Source organism: Crinia signifera, chromosome 2 (assembly GCF_055691185.1).
Source record: "Crinia signifera chromosome 2, ASM5569118v1, whole genome shotgun sequence".
Lineage (NCBI taxonomy): Eukaryota > Metazoa > Chordata > Amphibia > Anura > Myobatrachidae > Crinia > Crinia signifera.
In genome coordinates, this window is record NC_139218.1 from 391,214,756 (window position 1) to 391,239,582 (window position 24,827).

The following is a 24,827-nucleotide window of genomic DNA, read 5'->3' on the forward strand; positions in this document are numbered from 1 at the left end:
CTAGGCTGTACTCTCAGTGCCATAGTGATGTCACTGGCTTCTAGGGAACTGATAGGCTGTACTCTCAGTGCCATAGTGATGTCACCGGCTTCTAGGGAACTAATAGGCTGTACTCTCAGTGCCATAGTGATGTCACTGGCTTCTAGGGAACTGATAGGCTGTACTCTCAGTGCCATAGTGATGTCACTGGCTTCTAGGGAGCTGATAGGCTGTACTCTCAGTGTCATAGTGATGTCACTGGCTTCTAGGGAGTGGATAGGCTGTACTCTCAGTGTCAGAGATGTCACTGGCTTCTAGGAAACTGATAAGCTGTACTCTCAGTGCCATAGCGATGTCACTGGCTTCTAGGGAACTGATAGGCTGTACTCTCAGTGCCATAGTGATGTCACTGGCTTCTAGGGAACTGATAGGCTATACTCTCAGTGCCATAGTGATGTCACTGGCTTCTAGGAAACTGATTGGCTGTTCTATCAATGCCATGGTGATGTCACTGGCTTCTAGGCTGTACTTTCAGTGCCACAGTGATGTCATTGGCTTCTAGCGAGCTGATACGCTGTAATCATAGTGCAATGATGTCATTGGCTTCTAATAGTCTGTACTGTCAGTGCCACAGTGATGTCACTGGCTTCTAGGGAATTGATAAGGTGTACTCTCAGTGCCCCCGTAATGTCACTTGATAGATGTTGCGGTAATGGTATACTTTCAGTATATGTATTCAGTTATTAAATATTCCTTACCTCTGGGAAATGATCAAACCCAGCTACTAGGCCGTCAGTAAAATAACAGGTGGTTACAAAGCCATAATGCGCATTGGTACAGTCATTAACCAGCTGCCTGGTAACAGCCGCTGTTGTGTCCTAACCTGGTGCGGGAAGCTGAGGGTCTCGGAGAGTTTGCTGATTTGCCCCATAGTGCTGAGGTCCTCGTCCAGCCGGCTTATGGTCTTCTGGATGCTGTCCCTGTTCGAGGCTTGTGAGGTTCCTGTCCAATCAGATGACATTCTGTTAGTATATTAGTAATAACACAGAAAGCCACTGGCACAAAGTCTGCGGAGACGGGCACTGCTTATACAGGTGGAGTGTCCTTTATCCAAAATACTGCTGGCCCCCAGCATGTAGTCACAATAGCTTTATATTCCAATGAGGGGAATCTCGGGGACGGAACCCAGGTGTGAACACAAAATGCATTTATGTTGTATAAACACATCAAACACATGAAATACACAGAAATAAATTGTATTTGTGCATAAAACAAGGTTTGCGTACAATTTTAGAGTGTGTACACACAGCGCGATATTGCTTCCGATGTTGCCGATATAGTGAACATCGGAAGCCATATCGCATGCAGATCGCATGCTTTTTTAGGGCTTGCGAGCCCTATGCGCTGCCGATGCGCGCTCCCGTGTGAGTGTAAGTCGGCCATCAAATACAGAGGGCAGGCAACACTATATAGTCGAAATTGTGCCACTGCATGCATGCTGTGTGATGCCAGTCCTGATGCGATCTGATCGCATCGGGACTCACATAGCACAGCATCTCCACCGTGTGTACACACCATTAGACACTGAATGTGAATGCTAAGCAATAATTTTCTTGGACATATTTAGTTCCAGTTACATATCATGTCCCCAGTAGTGCCAGTTACAGATGTCCACAGTAGTGCCAGTTACAGATGTCCACAGTAGTGCCAGTTACAGATGTCCCCAGTAGTGCCAGTTACAGATGTCCCCAGTAGTGCCAGTTACATATCATGTCCCCAGTAGTGCCAGTTACAGATGTTCCCAGTAGTGCCAGATACATATCATGTCCACAGTAGTGCCAGTTACAAATGTCCCCAGTAGTGCCAGTTACATATCATGTCCCCAGTAGTGCCAATAGCAGATGTACTGGGACAAACCATGCTGCACTGCAGAAAGTGGGGCAGATGTAAAATGCACACAGAGAATTATATGTGAGAGGGGACAAACCTTTGACAATATCCACATCTTCCAGAGGTAGTTTCCAGAGCAGTTTGTACTTGCTAGCAATGTCGATGACGCTTGCTGCTGTGTATCTGAAACAGAAGCAGATGCCATTACTGCAGTACCAACGCTGGCCAGGAGAGGGCATGTGCATCTTGTTGAGCAACATTTTTCAATGTTAGAAGTTACTGAGCACTGTGAGCAGACTTTCCTAAGACTTTGACTGACATTGCTGCTTACCACTGGGACGCTATGGAAAAATGAAGTCACATGGAAATAAATAATAACGAGATTACTAAGAAAAAAATACAGTAAATGTATAAACATGAGCATAATACATAAATGCACAGAATATTAGCAAATGTCCTGTGAGATATGGGCCTATATAAGATAAGGCTGGACAGACACCACAACAAACATCCATAACGTTATGCAGGTCACAATGTCCACTGAGAAATGAGACCTGGTCCGATTGCCGACACAGGCAGTATACCGGCAATCAAAACTGATATAATGTTGACAATGTGACTGGCAAGAGGCCCAATGGCGAAGCGCTATGGGGATAAGAGTTATGCGCTAAAAAAAGCCAGGTCGGCAGCATCCCAGCAATGTAAGCATTATGTCATCATTTTACATGATGTCGGCATTTTTTACCACACCCACCACAACTATGTCTCTTCTGGTAATAACCAATTGCTAGCTCTGCTGCCAAGTTCTGAACAACTGTGTGACAGTACATCTGCCGTCACCAATAAATGGTTATAGGGGGCTTTTGTGTCAAGACTCGGAAAGAGATAATGCTGAGATAAAGTAGCAGTCAATCAATCCCTGGTGTCGACATGGTACTTGTTTCCTAGCACGGCCACACTGATTTACATCGGGGTGGTCGTGTCGGAAAAATCGGGTCGATCGCATCGCATGCGAATTGGTCGCATGCGATGCGATCGACGCGACCGACCCGATTTTCGACTCGATTTTTTGATTGAATGAAATGTAAATCGGGTCCCTGGGACCCGATTTTACATTGGATTCAATGTAAAATATTCCCTAGACCCCCAAATTTAACGACGTAAACCCCACGATAGACGCCAACCCGAAGCGTGGCGAGCGTGGCGAGCGCAGCGAGCCCGCGAGGGGGGGCGGTGCGCGTCCTCCGACCTTTTCATTCCCCTACTATCCACGTCGGCGTGGAGTTGAGAATAGAATAGTGTGGCGAGCGCAGCGAGCCCGAAGCGTGGCGAGCGCAGCGAGCCCCGCGAGGGGACGCGTATACCTGTGAAGTTATACGCGTCCCCTCGCGGGGCACGCTGCGCTCGCCACGCTTCGGGCTCGGTGGCTCGCTGCGCTCGCCACACTATTCTATTCTCAACTCGACGCCGACGTGGATAGTAGGGGAATGAAAAGGTCGGAGGACACGCACCACCGCCCCTCGCGGGCTCGCTGCGCTCGCCACGCTCGCCACGCTTCGGGTTGGCGTCTATCGTGGGGTGACGACGGGGACATCTATAATGTGAAATGGGTCATATTGGCCCATTTCACATTTTTCACATTTTTTTAAAGGTGAGATGGACTTAATCAAGTCCATCTCATCTTGTGCCATTATAATGGCACAAGACCGACGCGATCCTCACGATTTCAATGTTAAAAAATATTTTAACATTGAAGCCTATGAGGAAATCGGGGGCATCGCGTCGGTCGCGTCGGGACCAATGTTAATGGTCCCGACCGACGCGATGCCCCCGATATTGTCCCTTTGCCGGCAAAATGGACCTGATTTCAAAGGAAATCGGGTCCATCGTGTGGATCGTGTACCTTAACTTAAAGGTACACGATCCACAAGATTGTGGCCGTGCTAGGAAACAAGTACCGTCGACACAAACAAAATGCCGACATGGAAAAAAACTCGATACAAGAAAAGGTCGACATGTTTCTTTCACTTTTTTTGTGTGTCAATGTCGACACCAGTAAACATGGGCTCCCAGTTTGTGAAGCGCTTCCCTCGTCATGCTTCACGTTACCGTTCCCAATAATAGTCCATGTGGATTGTAAATGGGAAAAAAACGTGAAAAACTGATGGCAACCTTTTCATGTGTCAACCTTTTCTTTTCCATGCCGACCTAGACAGTGTAGACAGACTGAGGCAGATGTAATAAGCCTGGTAAAGTGATCAAATGAAAGGTGATAACGCACCAGCCAATCAGCTCCCAACTGTCATTTTTCAAACACTCTATCATGCTTAATACATCTGCCCCCTGGATCATCCGGATACAGGCGGAGACAATGGACCTTATTCTGGTCTACACGCAACAATGCAAATTTCTCATTGTTGCGCGTGGATTAAACGCCGCCCACACAGCCAACCGCCCCCCCCCCCCTCCCCCCCCTCGCTCGCCCAGATCCCCGCACGGCTGCAAATGGATGTGTTGTATAAACACCCAATCGCAGCCTTGGGTGCGTGGGACCACGTCATGCAATGGTCGCCGACCATCGAATGATTTGGAAGGAGCACGCAAAACTAAAGGTGCCCATACACTAGTAAGATTTATCTGCAGATCTGGCTGGTTGGAACAAAAACCTGGTTATGGATGAGTGACAGTTTGTCAGGTTTCCAGCATTTCCAAGCAAATGGTCAACTGTCATTTGCTCCCATCCATAACCGTGTTTTTGTTCCAACCAGACAGATCTGCAGATAAATCTGCGTGTGTATGGCCACCTTTAGACTGGTGTCTTAGCTCTGCGTGTTCCCTGTACGAGAAGGGGGCGGGCAGCTGATGTCACCGGCAAATTACCATGGGAACACCCAGCGGCTTTATGGGAACACCCATGAAATACTGGGCGTTCCCATGGGCGAGGCCCGTCGCGGCCACCCCATGCCCGCACTGGTAGGTGTGAACGGGCCGGCGCCGTGCCCGCTCACACCCAGCGCATGCACATGAGCAGAAATGCGCATCTGCAGAAGAACAACATTGCTCCCCCTGTGCGAGCGCGCGTGCGGGGAGCGGGTGACACAGAATAACCCCCAATGTATCAATGGTCAGCCTGCAAATACACCGGATGCCAGCAGCCAATACACGGAATGTAGCAGATACACAGCAGACAGCACACACCTCTGTGCGGGATCTGCCCCTCTGCAGACACAGGCCACACCCCCCGATGGGAATTCCTGTGGGCGATAGGCAGATCCCAGTAACCACCAGTAGCCTCAGCACACACCTCTGTGCGGGATCTGTCACCCTGCAGACACAGGCCACACCCCCCGATGGGAATTCCTGTGGGCGAGAGGCAGATCCCAGTAACCACCAGTAGCCCCAGCACACACCTCTGTGCGGGATCTGCCCCTCTGCAGACACAGGCCACACCCCCCGATGGGAATTCCTGTGGGCGAGAGGCAGATCCCAGTAACCACCAGTAGCCTCAGCACACACCTCTGTGTGGGATCTGTCACCCTGCAGACACAGAACACACCCCCCGATGGGAATTCCTGTGGGTGAGAGGCAGATCCCAGTAACCACCAGTAGCCTCAGCACACACCTCTGTGTGGGATCTGTCACCCTGCAGACACAGAACACACCCCCCGATGGGAATTCCTGTGGGTGAGAGGCAGATCCCAGTAACCACCAGTAGCCTCAGCACACACCTCTGTGTGGGATCTATCACCCTGCAGACACAGAACACACCCCCCGATGGGAATTCCTGTGGGTGAGAGGCAGATCCCAGTAACCACCAGTAGCCTCAGCACACACCTCTGTGCGGGATCTGCCCCTCTGCAGACACAGGCCACACCCCCCGATGGGAATTCCTGTGGGCGAGAGGCAGATCCCAGTAACCACTAGTAGCCCCAGCACACACCTTTGCTGGTAATACCCCTCAGATTATCACAGTGATTCCAGGGCTCCACGGCTGGGGCCTAGGATGCCCTGACACTGTATTCTATATACATATAGTACTTTCGGATTCGGTATGAAATCCCGACGGTTAAAATCCGACAGGGTCCAGATCCCAAATGGGTCATAATACCGACAAGGATAAAATCCTGACAAGGACAAAATCCTGACAAGGACAAAATCCTGACAAGGACAAAATCCTGACAAGGACAAAATCCTGACAAGGACAAAATCCTGAGAAAAATAGAGTCTGGAGGTGACTCAAAAGGGAACCCGACAAGGCTTTTTGGGGCACACTTATAAACAATATGAAAAGTTGAAAAATATGATGAAAATGTAATGATGTCTACATATTAAAATGTAACTTTTAATGATTCAACACTTAAAATAAAAGTTTTTATTCCTCCCTCCACTTTGAAGGAATAAATCAGAGAAAACCCAACTAAATGGTGGTTTATAGGCATATACAGCGAAAATTTCTCTATACAGCAACTGTTACTCTAATAATACAATAAATGAAAGTCACAAAATTGACATCAGGATTTTTTCTGTCATGGAGGAGAATAATAGTTGTAGTAGCGCAGGACACACCCCCTCAATACTGGAAAAAGGTAAAGATGAAAAAATGAGAAAATGCTGGGGGACAGAAAAGTGGGGATCAGGAGATGGAATGAGAAGAAGGAGAAGAGAGATAACGGTCATGCATGACTCCCACAGCGCATATGCTTCAGCTGTTATGGTAAGCTACAGCACCGACTATTCCCTGTTAGTTCCCCAGACAGGTACTGGGTCGGCCCATCACTGTTTAGCTTCTGGGTTTGGATGGTACCAGGCGATTTCAGTGAGGTATGGCTGTAGATGGAATAATGAGAGAGCAACGCTGATCAGAGTGAGCTAGAGTGTACTTCTGCTGTTGGCTAACCCCTGAGAGTCTCTCCCTGTTACCATGTATGCATTGCAAGGAGGTAGATTCCGGTGATGCCAATGAGAGAGTCACTTAAAAAAGGGGTTGTGGATAGGATAGGTGGTTGGATGTGTTAGTCTCGACCCCACTTCTGCTGTCCACAATCATACACAGTATAGGATTGCGGATGAGAGAGAGGGGGCAAGGCAGTCCTCCCTTGAGTGGGAAAAAAAGGGGATAGAGTTGCGGCAGATTGCCTGAGTAAAAAAAGTTATAGAATAACTGAAAAAGTTTTTATGGAGAAAATGGATGAATGTACCCACAGTCCAATGGAGGATAGTGTTCCAGGTGTCAGGATTTTATTGTTCTGATCACCCGGTTCACCCCGGGGTTTGTTTAAACACTGTTATTGAACAGAACATTGGCGGTTCGCTCTGTGGTAGGATTCCTACACAGGAGGTTCTGTTTGGGGGTAATTGTCACCCTGAGACAGTCTCCACACCCTGCCACAGTCTTATAAGTTATACAATAATAACTGGATTAACAAGAGGTTCACTTAGAATAAATGCTGTTATGTGAGCAGATGGCAGTAGGTGCAATGGCGTCAAAATGATGAAGCTTTAGCATAAGAAAAGGTAGCAGGAGCTATCGAATCATATTTGGTACTTATCCACAAGTAGGTGGCATGCATACAAGCAGATATTGTATATCCAGGAGAGAGGAAAGTCCCCTACTGTCTGTGAGGATTATGGCTCTGCCGGTACAACATACATATATACTGAAAATTTTGAGCTCCACCTTTCATGGAATGTGTAGACAAAAACTATGCATTAATCACTCTGCACTATGAGCTGAAGCATGTGTAGGTGCCTGTCAGGAATAACACAAAATCAGGCACAAGATAGCAGATATACCTGTAGGCAGGCCAATCAGAGTGAGCTGCCCTGTCCGTTACAGCCTGTGTAATTTAGAGCTATGTCAGTTACACACCAATACAAAAGGATTCAGTGATATCAGAAAATAATGTAAGGTCAGACACAGAATAGCATATACCCCTGTGGGCAGGTCCCTTTAAGTGAAATGCACCGTTTGTTGCTGCCTGTGAAAGTTGAAACTATGTCAGTAAAACAACAATACTCAAGGCTCAATAATATCAATAAATAAAGCGCATATACACTGCATAACCAGTACTGTGACTGGCTAATGCTAATTAATGAGGGAATGCCTCAGTGTTACCAAGCCGGCCAGGTGCCTGATGCCGGGGCGGCGGGTCGACCAGTGATCACCCTGAGGTGGAGGGATAGCAGGGGATGTCCCCCCTCGATGGGGGAGCTGGCAGGCTTGAGCCTGCTTTACCTTACAGCTGGCGGGACGCGGCGGGTGCCGGAGCAGCGTGTCCGGGGTGAGGTAATGGAGAGGGTGTCCTCGGGGAGGTGTGTCCTGCGCAAAATCCTGACAAGGACAAAATCCTGACAAGGACAAAATCCCGACATTTAAAATCCCGACAGGGTCAAAATACCGACATATAGAATGTACAGGTGAAACAGTCAACATGACTTTCCATCGACAGGTTACGAGGTCGACATGGTTTTTTTCACTGTTTTTTGACCCGAAAGTCGACACAGTCGACATGGACACATGGAAGTGAACCACAGCCGCTCGCAATGCTTCGGGCACGGTGGCTCGCTGCGCTCGGCACACTATCTTATTCTCCCACCACGCCCTAGTGGATGGTAGGGCATGAAATACCACCTGTCGGCACATGTCGGGTCAAAGAACAGTGAAAAAAAAACATGTCGACCTTGCAACCTGTCGACAGAAAGTCATGTTGACCGTTTCACCTGTACATGCTATATGTCAGTATTTTGACCCTGTCGGGATTTTAAATGTCGGGATTTTGACCGTCGGGATTTTAACTGCATCCCGTACTTTCAACTGTACATTAGATGTGACGGCAGCAAGTCGGCTGCAGGGGGCACCACTTCTTGGAAGATCCTGGGCCCACTGGACCTGTCTAGCTTAATGCAAGCTGGCCGTACACCTGTATCTGGAGGTGGCAATATAAGGGGGTCGACGGGTGCAGTTAAATTAAATGGAATGAGTGTTCCTATAAGGAGAGATTTAGAAGGACCAGTTCCTAACAGCCCCTAATACACAGCATCTGGGCTAATACCTCAGACTAATTAAACTAAACCTCTTTTATCAAAGCTGAAAGGCAGTGAATATACTGAATCTCAGATGTCTTAAGTTAATAGTTGGTTCATACGCTTTACATTGCATGCATCCATTCTAGCTCAGACCAATGCCACTAGGCACCAATAATATGGATCCTCTCGATAATGCCCTTCTACTCTAAGCCCCCCCTCTCCCTCACTCCTGGCTGGGTGACGTGACTGACTTCCCCTACCAGCCTGATGCCGGCTTCTTCTGAAACCCTTGAGTATATCACCAGCTGCAGGCTAAGTACTGCTTGAGTAGATGTTCCAGAGGGACACTAGGTGGCGCTGTGTCTTAAGGTGTCACTGCTGTAGTTTCCCTTTGATGTGTTAGTGTTCTCTTTGGTAGAGTCTTTGTGGCTAATCCCCCAGGTTATATTATGAAGCTTTACATGTAGTCATCACAGTTAGCATGTTCTCACCATCTCCCCCACACATTGATGCTTCGGCAGAGAAGCATATTCTTCAAAAATATGTTCTCTCACCAGAATACAATCCAGAGTGACAACTAAATATCAATAATACAATTTTTTATAAAAAAAAGGTAATAAGCATTTATAAATAATAAATGGTCCAATGTTTTCTGCCATGCTTCTAGCTGTGGTGTCTATGATACCACGACCACCAGTGGTGGCTCAAGTGGAAGGGCTACAGATCACTTCAAAATTCAAATAAGGGAACCACACCCACTCCCAATCCTAACTGACTCACTGGCAAATGGTGCGGTTCCTCTATTTGAACTGGGCTGCGGCACCACCTTTTAGGCCACCACTGATGACCACCACCTCAACAGCTGGTTGCTGGAGTTACAGAGGCCATGGAACCAAGTCACCAAGACATCAAGCAGCTATAGACCTCAAGTAGGTGACTTGTAGTTCTACAACAGTTGGCAAGCCGCATGTTAGCCCTTCCCAAGTGCAGGAAGACGCAATGACCATGGTAAGTGGTTTGGGGAGCACTCGAGAACCTGCGCTTTTGTCTCGGTACTTACAGGTTGATGGAGTTGCGGCGCAGGGAACCGGACTTTCTTTTCAAGGTGGTGCAGATGAGGAGGTCAGTGAAGAGGAAGAGCGAGCGATCCTTCTTCCCCCCAACAGCTTTCTGTGTGACAGAGGAACGAGACCCAAATCAGTCCTACGTCAGGTGAGAGCGGAGAGCGGAAATATCACAAGGACTAACTAAGCGGACTCATTCCGCTCCCCCGCAAACAACTAACCCTCTGGCTCTTCCCTCCATACATCATTTGCCCCGATTGCTGTGAAGGTGGCAGAATGGGTACAGTCCCTGCACTCTGCCCGGGGAACTATAGGGCTTCCTCCAAGGATACCATTAATGGACGCCTCAGATTGGGGGGAGATATCCTTTTCCCCAATCTCCCAGTTATTCTCTCCTGTCAGATTGTTTGGGTCTCTGGCACCCCTTCCTCCCCTTATCAGAGAGTACAGGTCCGGATCTTACCACTTCCACAACCATCTCCTGCCGCACAAATCTCCGGAAGGGAACTTGCAGCTGAGGGAGAAAAGACAAAGATTACAGAATATAACATAGGGGCTGTACTATATAGGATGGTACGGTGTATGACATATGGGGTGGTATAGTATACGCAGTAGGGTGTGAGTATAGCTGACAGTATGGGGTATATAACATAGGGGCTGTACTATATAGGATGGTACGGTATATGACATGGGGTGGTAGAGTATATGCAGTAGGGGGTGTGAGCATAGCTGACCGTATGGGGTATATAACATAGGGGCTGTACTATATAGGATGGTACGGTGTATGACCTATGGGGTGGTAGAGTATATGCAGTAGGGGGTGTGAGCATAGCTGACCGTATGGGGTATATAACATAGGGGCTGTACTATATAGGATGGTACGGTATGTGACATATGGGGTGGTAGAGTATATGCAGTAGGGGGTGTGAGCATAGCTGACAGTATGGGGTATATAACATAGGGGCTGTACTATATAGGATGGTACGGTATATGACATATGGGGTGGTATAGTATATGCAGTAGGGGGTGTGAGCATAGCTGACAGTATGGGGTATATAACATAGGGGCTGTACTATATAGGATGGTACGGTGTATGACCTATGGGGTGGTAAAGTATATGCAGTAGGGGGTGTGAGCATAGCTGACCGTATGGGGTATATAACATAGGGGCTGTACTATATAGGATGGTACGGTATGTGACATATGGGGTGGTAGAGTATATGCAGTAGGGGGTGTGAGCATAGCTGACAGTATGGGGTATATAACATAGGGGCTGTACTATATAGGACGGTACGGTATATGACATATGGGGTGGTAGAGTATATGCAGTAGGGGGTGTGAGCATAGCTGACAGTATGGGGTATATAACATAGGGGCTGTACTATATAGGATGGTACGGTATATAACATATGGGGTGGTAGAGTATACGCAGTAGGGGGTGTGAGTATAGCTGACAGTATGGGGTATATAACACAGGGGCTGTACTATATAGGATGGTACGGTATATGACATATGGGGTGGTGGAGTATATGCAGTAGGGGGTGCGAGCATAGCTGACAGTATGGGGTATATAACATAGGGGCTGTACTATATAGGATGGTGCGGTATATGACATATGGGGTGGTAGAGTATATGCAGTAGGGTGCGAGCATAGCTGACAGTATGGGGTATATAACATAGGGGCTGTACTATATAGGATGGTACGGTATATGACATATGGGGTGGTATAGTATACGCAGTAGGGTGTGAGTATAGCTGACAGTATGGGTATATAACATAGGGGCTGTACTATATAGGATGGTACGGTATATGACATATGGGGTGGTAGAGTATATGCAGTAGGGGGTGTGAGCATAGCTGACAGTATGGGGTATATAACATAGGGGCTGTACTATATAGGATGGTACGGTATATGACATATGGGGTGGTATAGTATACGCAGTAGGGGGTGTGAGTATAGCTGACAGTATGGGGTATATAACATAGGGGCTGTACTATATAGGATGGTACGGTATATGACATATGGGGTGGTATAGTATACGCAGTAGGGGGTGTGAGCATAGCTGACAGTATGGGGTATATAACATAGGGGCTGTACTATATAGGATGGTGCGGTGTATAACCTATGGGGTGGTAGAGTACATGCAGTAGGGGGTGTGAGCATAGCTGACAGTATGGGGTATATAACATAGGGGCTGTACTATATAGGATGGTACGGTGTATGACATATGGGGTGGTATAGTATACGCAGTAGGGGGTGTGAGCATAGCTGACCGTATGGGGTATATAACATAGGGGTTGTACTATATAGGATGGTACGGTATATGACATATGGGGTGGTAGAGTATATGCAGTAGGGGGTGTGAGCATAGCTGACAGTATGGGGTATATAACATAGGGGCTGTACTATATAGGATGGTATGGTATATGACATATGGGGTGGTAGAGTATATGCAGTAGGGGGTGTGAGCATAGCTGACAGTATGGGGTATATAACATAGGGGCTGTACTATATAGGATGGTACGGTATATGACATATGGGGTGGTAGAGTATATGCAGTAGGGGGTGTGAGCATAGCTGACAGTACAGGGTATATAACATAGGGGCTGTACTATATAGGATGGTGCGGTATATGACCTATGGGGTGGTATAGTATACGCAGTAGGGTGTGAGCATAGCTGACAGTACAGGGTATATAACATAGGGGCTGTACTATATAGGATGGTACGGTATATGACATATGGGGTGGTAGAGTATATGCAGTAGGGGGTGTGAGCATAGCTGACAGTATGGGGTATATAACATAGGGGCTGTACTATATAGGATGGTACGGTATATGACCTATGGGGTGGTAGAGTACATGCAGTAGGGGGTGTGAGTATAGCTGACAGTATGGGGTATATAACATAGGGGCTGTACTATATAGGATGGTGCGGTGTATGACATATGGGGTGGTAGAGTATATGCAGTAGGGGGTGTGAGTATAGCTGACAGTATGGGGTATATAACATAGGGACTGTACTATATAGGATGGTACGGTATATGACATGGGGTGGTAGAGTATATGCAGTAGTAGGGGGTGTGAGTATAGCTGACAGTATGGGGTATATAACATAGGGGCTGTACTATATAGGATGGTGCGGTGTATGACATATGGGGTGGTAGAGTATATGCAGTAGGGGGTGTGAGTATAGCTGACAGTATGGGGTATATAACATAGGGACTGTACTATATAGGATGGTACGGTATATGACATGGGGTGGTAGAGTATATGCAGTAGTAGGGGGTGTGAGCATAGCTGACAGTATGGGGTATATAACATAGGGGCTGTACTATATAGGATGGTACGGTATATGACATATGGGGTGGTATAGTATACGCAGTAGGGGGTGTGAGTATAGCTGACAGTATGGGGTATATAACATAGGGGCTGTACTATATAGGATGGTGCGGTGTATGACATATGGGGTGGTATAGTATACGCAGTAGGGGGTGTGAGTATAGCTGACAGTATGGGGTATATAACATAGGGGCTGTACTATATAGGATGGTGCGGTGTATGACATATGGGGTGGTATAGTATACGCAGTAGGGGGTGTGAGTATAGCTGACAGTATGGGGTATATAACATAGGGGCTGTACTATATAGGATGGTACGGTATATGACATATGGGGTGGTATAGTATACGCAGTAGGGGGTGTGAGCATAGCTGACAGTATAGGGTATATAACATAGGGGCTGTACTATATAGGATGGTGCGGTGTATAACCTATGGGGTGGTAGAGTACATGCAGTAGGGGGTGTGAGCATAGCTGACAGTATGGGGTATATAACATAGGGGCTGTACTATATAGGATGGTACGGTGTATGACATATGGGGTGGTATAGTATACGCAGTAGGGGGTGTGAGCATAGCTGACCGTATGGGGTATATAACATAGGGGTTGTACTATATAGGATGGTACGGTATATGACATATGGGGTGGTAGAGTATATGCAGTAGGGGGTGTGAGCATAGCTGACAGTATGGGGTATATAACATAGGGGCTGTACTATATAGGATGGTATGGTATATGACATATGGGGTGGTAGAGTATATGCAGTAGGGGGTGTGAGCATAGCTGACAGTATGGGGTATATAACATAGGGGCTGTACTATATAGGATGGTACGGTATATGACATATGGGGTGGTAGAGTATATGCAGTAGGGGGTGTGAGCATAGCTGACAGTACAGGGTATATAACATAGGGGCTGTACTATATAGGATGGTGCGGTATATGACCTATGGGGTGGTATAGTATACGCAGTAGGGTGTGAGCATAGCTGACAGTACAGGGTATATAACATAGGGGCTGTACTATATAGGATGGTACGGTATATGACATATGGGGTGGTAGAGTATATGCAGTAGGGGGTGTGAGCATAGCTGACAGTATGGGGTATATAACATAGGGGCTGTACTATATAGGATGGTACGGTATATGACCTATGGGGTGGTAGAGTACATGCAGTAGGGGGTGTGAGTATAGCTGACAGTATGGGGTATATAACATAGGGGCTGTACTATATAGGATGGTGCGGTGTATGACATATGGGGTGGTAGAGTATATGCAGTAGGGGGTGTGAGTATAGCTGACAGTATGGGGTATATAACATAGGGACTGTACTATATAGGATGGTACGGTATATGACATGGGGTGGTAGAGTATATGCAGTAGTAGGGGGTGTGAGTATAGCTGACAGTATGGGGTATATAACATACAGTAGGGGCTGTACTATATAGGATGGTGCGGTGTATGACATATGGGGTGGTAGAGTATATGCAGTAGGGGGTGTGAGTATAGCTGACAGTATGGGGTATATAACATAGGGACTGTACTATATAGGATGGTACGGTATATGACATGGGGTGGTAGAGTATATGCAGTAGTAGGGGGTGTGAGCATAGCTGACAGTATGGGGTATATAACATAGGGGCTGTACTATATAGGATGGTACGGTATATGACATATGGGGTGGTATAGTATACGCAGTAGGGGGTGTGAGTATAGCTGACAGTATGGGGTATATAACATAGGGGCTGTACTATATAGGATGGTGCGGTGTATGACATATGGGGTGGTATAGTATACGCAGTAGGGGGTGTGAGTATAGCTGACAGTATGGGGTATATAACATAGGGGCTGTACTATATAGGATGGTGCGGTGTATGACATATGGGGTGGTAGAGTATATGCAGTAGGGGGTGTGAGTATAGCTGACAGTATGGGGTATATAACATAGGGGCTGTACTATATAGGATGGTACGGTATATGACATATGGGGTGGTAGAGTATATGCAGTAGGGGGTGTGAGTATAGCTGACAGTATGGGGTATATAATATAGGGGCTGTACTATATAGGATGGTACGGTGTATGACATATGGGGTGGTAGAGTATATGCAGTAGGGGGTGTGAGCATAGCTGACAGTATGGGGTATATAACATAGGGGCTGTACTATATAGGATGGTACGGTATATGACATATGGGGTGGTATAGTATACGCAGTAGGGGGTGTGAGTATAGCTGACAGTATGGGGTATATAACATAGGGGCTGTACTATATAGGATGGTACGGTATATGACATATGGGGTGGTAGAGTATATGCAGTAGGGGGTGTGAGTATAGCTGACAGTATGGGGTATATAACATAGGGGCTGTACTATATAGGATGGTACGGTATATGACATATGGGGTGGTAGAGTATATGCAGTAGGGGGTGTGAGCATAGCTGACAGTATGGGGTATATAACATAGGGGCTGTACTATATAGGATGGTACGGTATGTGACATATGGGGTGGTAGAGTATATGCAGTAGGGGGTGTGAGTATAGCTGACAGTATGGGGTATATAATATAGGGGCTGTACTATATAGGATGGTACGGTATATGACCTATGGTGTGGTATAGTATACGCAGTAGGGTGTGTGAGTATAGCTGACAGTATGGGGTATATAACATAGGGGCTGTACTATATAGGATGGTACGGTATATGACCTATGGGGTGGTAGAGTATATGCAGTAGGGGGTGTGAGCATAGCTGACAGTATGGGGTATATAACATAGGGGCTGTACTATATAGGATGGTACGGTGTATGACATATGGGGTGGTAGAGTATATGCAGTAGGGGGTGTGAGTATAGCTGACAGTATGGGGTATATAACATAGGGGCTGTACTATATAGGATGGTACGGTATATGACATATGGGGTGGTAGAGTATATGCAGTAGGGGGTGTGAGTATAGCTGACAGTATGGGGTATATAACATAGGGGCTGTACTATATAGGATGGTACGGTATATGACCTATGGGGTGGTATAGTATATACAGTAGGGGGTGTGAGTATAGCTGACAGTATGGGGTATATAACATAGGGGCTGTACTATATAGGATGGTACGGTATATGACATATGGGGTGGTAGAGTATATGCAGTAGGGGGTGTGAGTATAGCTGACAGTATGGGGTATATAACATAGGGGCTGTACTATATAGGATGGTACGGTATATGACATATGGGGTGGTAGAGTATATGCAGTAGGGGGTGTGAGTATAGCTGACAGTATGGGGTATATAACATAGGGGCTGTACTATATAGGATGGTACGGTATATGACCTATGGGGTGGTATAGTATATACAGTAGGGGGTGTGAGTATAGCTGACAGTATGGGGTATATAACATAGGGGCTGTACTATATAGGATGGTACGGTATATGACATATGGGGTGGTATAGTATATACAGTAGGGGGTGTGAGTATAGCTGACAGTATGGGGTATATAACATAGGGGCTGTACTATATAGGATGGTACGGTATATGACATATGGGGTGGTATAGTATATACAGTAGGGGGTGTGAGTATAGCGGACAGTACGAGGTGCTGAGAGTATAACATGGGGGGGGGTGGAAGTATATTGCATAGGGACTGTATGGATGCCATAGGTACAGCAGAGAGTATATAACATATGAGGGGGGTAGAGTATATAGAATAGGGGGTATATGGGGGTGGTAGGGTATATAGAATAGGCGGTATATGGGGTGGTAGGGTATATAGAATAGGGGGTATATGGGGTGGTAGGGTATATAGAATAGGGGGTATTAGGGGTTATGGGGTATATAGAATAGGGGGTATATAGGGTGTTAGGGTATATAGAATAGGGGGTATTAGGGGTTATGGGGTATATAGAATAGGGGGTATATAGGGTGTTAGGGTATATAGAATAGGGCAGGGCTGGGCAATTGCGGCCCTCCAGATGTTGAGGAACTACACATCCCAGGATGCTTTGCATTAGTTTTGTTATATGGCCATGCTGAAACTGATGCAAGGCATGCTGGGATGTGTAGTTCCTCAACATCTGGAGGGCCGCAATTGCCCAGCCCTGGAATAGGGGGTATATAGGGTGGTAGGGTATATAGAATAGGGGGTATATGGGGTGGTAGGGTAAATAGAATAGGGGGTATATAGGGTGGTAGGGTATATAGAATAGGGGGTATATAGAATAGGGGGTATATGGGGTGGTAGGGTATATAGAATAGGGGGTATTAGGGGTGGTAGGGTATATAGAATAGGGGGTATATGGGGTGGTAGGGTATATAGAATAGGGGGTATATGGGGTGGTAGGGTATATAGAATAGGGGGTATATGGGGAGGTATCATATATAGAATAGGGGGTATATGGGGCGATAGGGTATATATATATATGGGGTGGTAGGGTATATAGAATAGGGGGTATATAGGGTGGTAGGGTATATAAAATAGGGGGTATATGGGGTGGTGGGGTATATAGAATAGGGGGTATATGGGGTGGTGGGGTGTATAGAATAGGGGGTATATAGAGTGGTAGGGTATATAGAATATGGGGTGGTAGGGTATATAGAATAGGGGGTATATGGGGTGGTAGGGTATATAGAATAGGGGGTATATGGGGTGGTAGGGTTTATAGAATAGGGGGTATATGGGGTGGTAGGGTATATAGAATAGGGGGTATATGGGGCGATAGGGTATATATACATGGGGTGGTAGGGTTTATAGAATAGGGGGTATATGGGGTGGTAGGGTTTATAGAATAGGGGGTATATGGGGTGGTAGGGTATAAACAATAGGGGGTATATGGGGGTGGTAGGGTAAATAGAATAGGGGGTATATAGGGTGGTAGGGTATATAGAATAGGGGGGTATAAGGGGTGGTAGGGTATATAGAATAGGGGGTATATAGAGTGGTAGGGTATATAGAATAGGGGGTATATAGGGTGGTAGGGAATATAGAATAGGGGGTATATAGGGTGGTAGGGTATATAGAATAGGGGGTATATGGGGTGGTAGGGTTTATAGAATAGGCGGTATATGGGGTGGTAGGGTATATAGAATAGGGGGTATATGGGGTGGTGGGGTATATAGAATAGGGAGTATATAGGGTGGTGGGGTATATAGAATAGGGGTTATATAGGGTGGTAGGGTATATAGAATAGGGGGTATATGGGGAGGTATCATATATAGAATAGGGGGTATGTGGGGCGATAGGGTATATATATATTTATGGGGTGGTAGGGTATATAGAATAGGGGGTATAAAGGGAGGTAGGGTATATAGAATAGGGGGTATATGGGGGGTGGTAGGGTATATAGAAAAGGGGGTATATGGGGGGTGGTAGGGTATATAGAATAGGGGGTATATAGGGAGGTAGGGTATATAGAATAGGGGGTATATGGGGGGTGGTAGGGTATATAGAAAAGGGGGTATATGGGGGTGGTAGGGTATATAGAATAGGGGGTATATGGGGGGTGGTAGGGTATATAGAATAGGGGGTATATGGGGTGGTAGGGTATATAGAATAGGGGGTATATAGGGTGTTAGGGTATATAGAATAGGGGGTATATGGAAGTGGTAGGGTATATAGAATAGGGGGTATATAGGGTGGTAGGGTATAAAGAATAGGGGGTATATAGGGAGGTAGGGTATATAGAATAGGGGGTATATGGGGTGGTAGGGTATATAGAGTAGGGGTATATGGGGTGGTATCATAAATAGAATAGGGGGTATATGGGGCGATAGGGTATATATATATATATGGGGTGGTAGGGTATACAGAATAGGGGTGGTAGAGTATACAGAATAGGGGTGGTAGGGTATATATATATATGGGGTGGTAGGGTATACAGAATAGGGGTGGTAGGGTATATAGAATAGGGGTGGTAGGGTATATATAGAATAGGGGTGGTAGGGTATATAGAATAGGGGTGGTAGGGTATATATAGAATAGGGGTGGTAGGGCATATAGAGTTAGGGGTGTGAGTACAGCAGGGAGTATGTAACATACGTCCTCCATGCCCTCGATGTGGGCCTCTATCTCCTGAAGGATCCGCGTGTCCCTCTCCGCCTCCTCCGCGCTTCGCATTCCCTTGTTTATCCTCTCTGCCAGCTGCTTGATGTTCCTCTGGGCATCTAACAGACAAATGTGGTCCGGGTGGTCCTCGGGCGTGTGCTTCAGTAGATCCTGCAAACAGGGCAAAAACAGGAGTTAGCGGGCAACACACACAGCGATCCCTATTCCGCCCACAGAGAGCAGCAACTACCCGGGGATCACTCCTGTGTCTCTGCAGGGACACACACTGAGGAGCCAGCCATGTCCTGGGGATCACTCCTGTGTCTCTGCAGGGACACACACTGAGGAGCCAGCCATGTCCTGGGGATCACTCCTGTGTCTCTGCAGGGAAACACACTGAGGAGCCAGCCATGTCCTTAGGATCACTCCCGTGTCTCTGCAGGAACAGACACTGAGGAACCAGCCATGTCCTGGGGATCACTCCCGTGTCTCTGCAAGGACACACACACTGAGGAACCAGCCATGTCCTGGGGATCACTCCCGTGTCTCTGCAGGGACACACACTGAGGAGCCAGCCATGTCCTGAGGATCACTCCCGTGTCTCTGCAGGGACACACACTGAGGAACCAGCCATGTCCTGAGGATCACTCCCGTGTCTCTGCAAGGACACACACACTGAGGAACCAGCCATGTCCTGGGGATCACTCCTGTGTCTCTGCAGGGACACACACTGAGGAACCAGCCATGTCCCGGGGATCACTCCCGTGTCTCTGCAGGGACACACACTGAGGAGCCAGCCATGTCCTGAGGATCACTCCCGTGTCTCTGCACGGACACACTGAGGAACCAGCAATGTCCCGGGGATCACTCCTGTGTCTCTGCAGGGACACACACTGAGGAACCAGCCATGTCCTGGGGATCACTCCCGTGTCTCTGCAGGGACATACACTGAGGAACCAGCCATGTCCCGGGGATCACTCCTGTGTCTCTGCAGGGACACACACTGAGGAACCAGCCATGTCCCGGGGATCACTCCCGTGTCTCTGCAGGGACACACACTGAGGAACCAGCCATGTCCTGGGGATCACTCCTGTGTCTCTGCAGGGACACACACTGAGGAACCAGCCATGTCCCAGGGATCACTCCTGTGTCTCTGCAGGGACACACACCAAGGAGCCAGTCAGGTGCACGGGATCACTCCCGTGTCTCTGCAAGGACACACACACTGAAGAACCAGCCATGTCCCAGGGATCACTCCTGTGTCTCTGCAGGGACACACACTGAGGAACCAGCCATGTCCTGGGGATCACTCCCGTGTCTCTGCAGGAACACACACTGAGGAACCAGCCATGTCCCGGGGATCACTCCCGTGTCTCTGCAAGGACACACACTGAGGAGCCAGCCATGTCCTGAGGATCACTCCTGTGTCTCTGCAGGGACACACACTGAGGAACCAGCCATGTCCTGGGGATCACTCCCGTGTCTCTGCAGGGACACACACTGAAGAACCAGCTATGTCCTGGGGATCACTCCCGTGTCTCTGCAGGGACAAACACTGAGGAACCAGCCATGTCCTGAGGATCATTCCCATGTCTCTGCAGGAACAGACACTGAGGAACCAGCCATGTCCTGGGGATCACTCCCGTGTCTCTGCAGGGACACACACTGAGGAACCAGCCATGTCCCGGGGATCACTCCTGTGTCTCTGCAGGGACACACACTGAGGAGCCAGCCATGTCCTGGGGATCACTCCTGTGTCTCTGCAGGGATACACATTGAGGAACCAGCCATGTCCTGGGGATCACTCCTGTGTCTCTGCAGGGACACACACTGAGAAACCAGCCATGTCCTGGGGATCACTCACGTGTCTCTGCAGGGACACACACTGAGGAGCCAGCCATGTCCTGAGGATCATTCCCATGTCTCTGCAGGGACACACACTGAGGAACCAGCCATGTCCTGGGGATCACTCCTGTGTCTCTGCAGGGACACACACTGAGGAACCAGCCATGTCCCGGGGATCACTCCCGTGTCTCTGCAGGGACACACACTGAGGAGCCAGCCATGTCCTGGGGATCACTCCTGTGTCTCTGCAGGGACACACACTGAGGAGCCAGCCATGTCCTGGGGATCACTCCCGTGTCTCTGCAAGGACACACACACTGAAGAACCAGCTATGTCCTGGGGATCACTCCTGTGTCTCTGCAGGGACACACACCAAGGAGCCAGCCAGGTGCAGGGGATCACTCCCCTGGAGAATTGAGTCAGTGGCGAAGTTGTCCCTGGCAACCAATTAGCTGCTACAGTACCTATAATTTCAATTTACTTCAAAGCTTATTGGTTGCCATGGTCAACTTCTCCACTGGTTCATTTTTCCACTCTTTTCACAGTGGTTTCATCCATCTCCCTCTGTGTGCCTCACATCTTAGTAACGCCACTGGTTACAAGAGAACGGAAAGGCTACATTTTCATGGTTATGGCTACCTCCATTATGCATTGCCAAACTGTAGACTTTGCATACTAATTTTGGGAGCCAGAGAGGTGCCCAGTGCCTCTAACACTACAACAGCAGCAGAACAGCACTGAGATAAGGAGACGATGCATTTACAAGTGTGACCAGCAGGTGGCACTCTGCCTTCTTCGAATTGGTCTAAAGTACATAAGACATGTCTGCATGAGGACAAGTGCTCTCATACACTATAATTATGTCCACAGTATCCCACAGGGCTTGTTACCTAAAAACTATTATTGAAAATATTGTTCCATATAATAGAATGCACAGTACAAAAGGGCCTGATTCAGAGATGGCGGCTGCATCTGTGGCATGCAGGGTGGCCAGCGCTGTTCACCCGACAGAAGCCAGGAAATCCCGGTTTTGGGAATAATGGCCAGCTCCGCCCAACTCCGGATCAGGGGTACTGCGTGCGAGGAGGCATAGTGGGTCCTGCGCCTGAGCAGCAGCCCCTCCCTCGGGGATCTACGAAAGCCGTCAGGTTTCTGAACCTCCCCCCCACTCAGCCCCAAAGGTCTTTCGTATAAACATGATTTGGGAAAATACAGAGATGGATTGTTACAACTCAGAACATTCGGGTCAAATATCTCCCTCATTCTGGTGTTTGGTTTGAACAACAACTGACCCTTTTGACCAGGTCAGATCCCGCCTGGGGTTACATATGCTCGTTGCCAGGGAGGTTACATGTTTGTTGACAGGGGTTTATTTTCTCATTGGTAGGGGTTTTTTTGCTCGTTGCCAGGGAGATCACATGCTCGTTGTCAGGGTTTTTTTGCTCGTTGGTAGGGTTTTTTTTTTGCTCGTTGCCAGTGGTTTTTTTGCTCGTTGCTAGGGAGATTACATGCTCGTTGCTAGGGTTTTTTTGCTCATTGCCAGGGAGGTTACATGCTAGTTGATAGGTTTTTTTTTGCTCGTTGCCAGGGAGATCACATGCTCGTTGTCAGGGTTTTTTTGCTCGTTGGTAGGGTTTTTTTGGGCTCGTGCCAGTGTTTTTTTTTGCTCGTTGCTAGGGAGATTACATGCTCGTTGCTAGGTTTTTTTTCCTTGTTGGTAGGGGTTTTTTTTGCTCATTGCCAGGGAGGTTCATACTAGTTGATAAGGGTTTTTTTTGCTCGTTGCCAGGGAGGTTACATGCTCGTTGCCAGTGATTTTTTTTGCTCGTTGCCAGTGATTTTTTTTTGCTCGTTGCCAGGAAGATTACATGCTCGTTGTCAGGGGGTTTTTTTTGCTTGTTGGTAGGGGTGCTTTGGTCGTTGCCAGGGAGGTTACATGCTCGTTGAAAGGGGTTTTTTTGCTTGTTGGTAGGGGTTTTTTGCTTGTTGCCAGGGAGTTTACATGCTAGTTGACAGGGTTTTTTTGCTCATTGCTCCCCAGCACTCCTGGAATCTGCACTTCCGGGTAGCGATGGGTGAGCTGCCTTCCCCTGACAGATGCTAGGTCTAGTAGGCGGAGGACATTATTGCAGAAGACATGCCATCTATAATGTCAGCGCGGTCACCCAGGACCCAGCGCTCCAGGCTCCCCTTGTGCGTAACCCTAACCTCCCCTCACGCAGCCCAAATCTTCCCCTAATGCTTAACCATAACCTTTCTTCATGTAGCTTATTCCTAGCGCCTAACCCTCCCCTAGTATCTCACCCAAACCTCTCTACACGCAGCCTATCCCTAGTGCCGGACCCTAACCCTCCCCTAGTATCTCACCCAAACCTCTCTTCACGCAGCCTATCCCTAGTGCCGGACCCTAACCCTCCCCTAGTATCTCACCCAAACCTCTCTTCACGCAGCCTATCCCTAGTGCCGGACCCTAACCCTCCCCTAGTATCTCACCCAAACCTTTCTACACGCAGCCTAACCCTAGTGCCTGACCCTAACCCTCCCCTAGTATCTCACCCAAACCTCTCTACACGCAGCCTATCCCTAGTGCCTGACCCTAACCCTCCCCTAGTATCTCACCCAAACCTCTCTACACGCAGCCTATCCCTAGTGCCTGACCCTAACCCTCCCCTAGTATCTCACCCAAACCTCTCTACACGCAGCCTATCCCTAGTGCCGGACCCTAACTCTCCCCTAGTATCTCACCCAAACCTCTCTACACGCAGCCTAACCCTAGTGCCAGACCCTAACTCTCCCCTAGTATCTCACCCAAACCTCTCTACACGCAGCCTAACCCTAGTGCCTGACCCTAACCCTCCCCTAGTATCTCACCCAAACCTCTCTACACGCAGCCTAACCCTAGTGCCGGACCCTAACTCTCCCCTAGTATCTCACCCAAACCTCTCTACACGCAGCCTAACCCTAGTGCCTGACCCTAACCCTCCCCTAGTATCTCACCCAAACCTCTCTACACGCAGCCTAACCCTAGTGCCTGACCCTAACCCTCCCCTAGTATCTCACCCAAACCTCTCTACACGCAGCCTAACCCTAGTGCCTGACCCTAACCCTCCCCTAGTATCTCACCCAAACCTCTCTACACGCAGCCTAACCCTAACCCTCCCCTAGTATCTCACCCAAACCTCTCTACACGCAGCCTAACCCTAGTGCCTGACCCTAACCCTCCCCTAGTATCTCACCCCAACCTCTCTACACGCAGCCTATCCCTAGTGCCGGACCCTAACCCTCCCCTAGTATCTCACCCAAACCTCTCTACACGCAGCCTATCCCTAGTGCCTGACCCTAACCCTCCCCTAGTATCTCACCCAAACCTCTCTACACGCAGCCTAACCCTAGTGCCTGACCCTAACCCTCCCCTAGTATCTCACCCAAACCTCTCTACACGCAGCCTAACCCTAGTGCCTGACCCTAACTCTCCCCTAGTATCTCACCCAAACCTCTCTACACGCAGCCTAACCCTAGTGCCAGACCCTAACTCTCCCCTAGTATCTCACCCAAACCTCTCTACACGCAGCCTAACCCTAGTGCCTGACCCTAACCCTCCCCTAGTATCTCACCCAAACCTCTCTACACGCAGCCTAACCCTAGTGCCGGACCCT

The 24,827-nt window shown here is 48.2% G+C and overlaps 1 protein-coding gene and 1 pseudogene across 2 annotated transcripts in view; both read right to left on the reverse strand.

Moving 5' to 3' along the window:
- ARHGEF17 (Rho guanine nucleotide exchange factor 17) overlaps window positions 1–24,827 on the reverse strand; it is a 184,261-nt gene that overhangs the window by 27,236 nt on the left and 132,198 nt on the right. For both annotated transcript variants that reach the window (XM_083170381.1, XM_083170379.1), the window contains exons 7-11: window positions 19,321–19,497; window positions 10,423–10,473; window positions 9,956–10,065; window positions 1,967–2,052; window positions 863–981 (exon numbers count right to left, since the gene is read on the reverse strand). In XM_083170381.1, the coding sequence (XP_083026507.1) occupies window positions 863–981; window positions 1,967–2,052; window positions 9,956–10,065; window positions 10,423–10,473; window positions 19,321–19,497 (543 nt within the window). The remainder of the gene's footprint in view (window positions 1–862; window positions 982–1,966; window positions 2,053–9,955; window positions 10,066–10,422; window positions 10,474–19,320; window positions 19,498–24,827) is intronic.
- Window positions 6,586–6,704, reverse strand: LOC146061924 (5S ribosomal RNA; annotated as a pseudogene).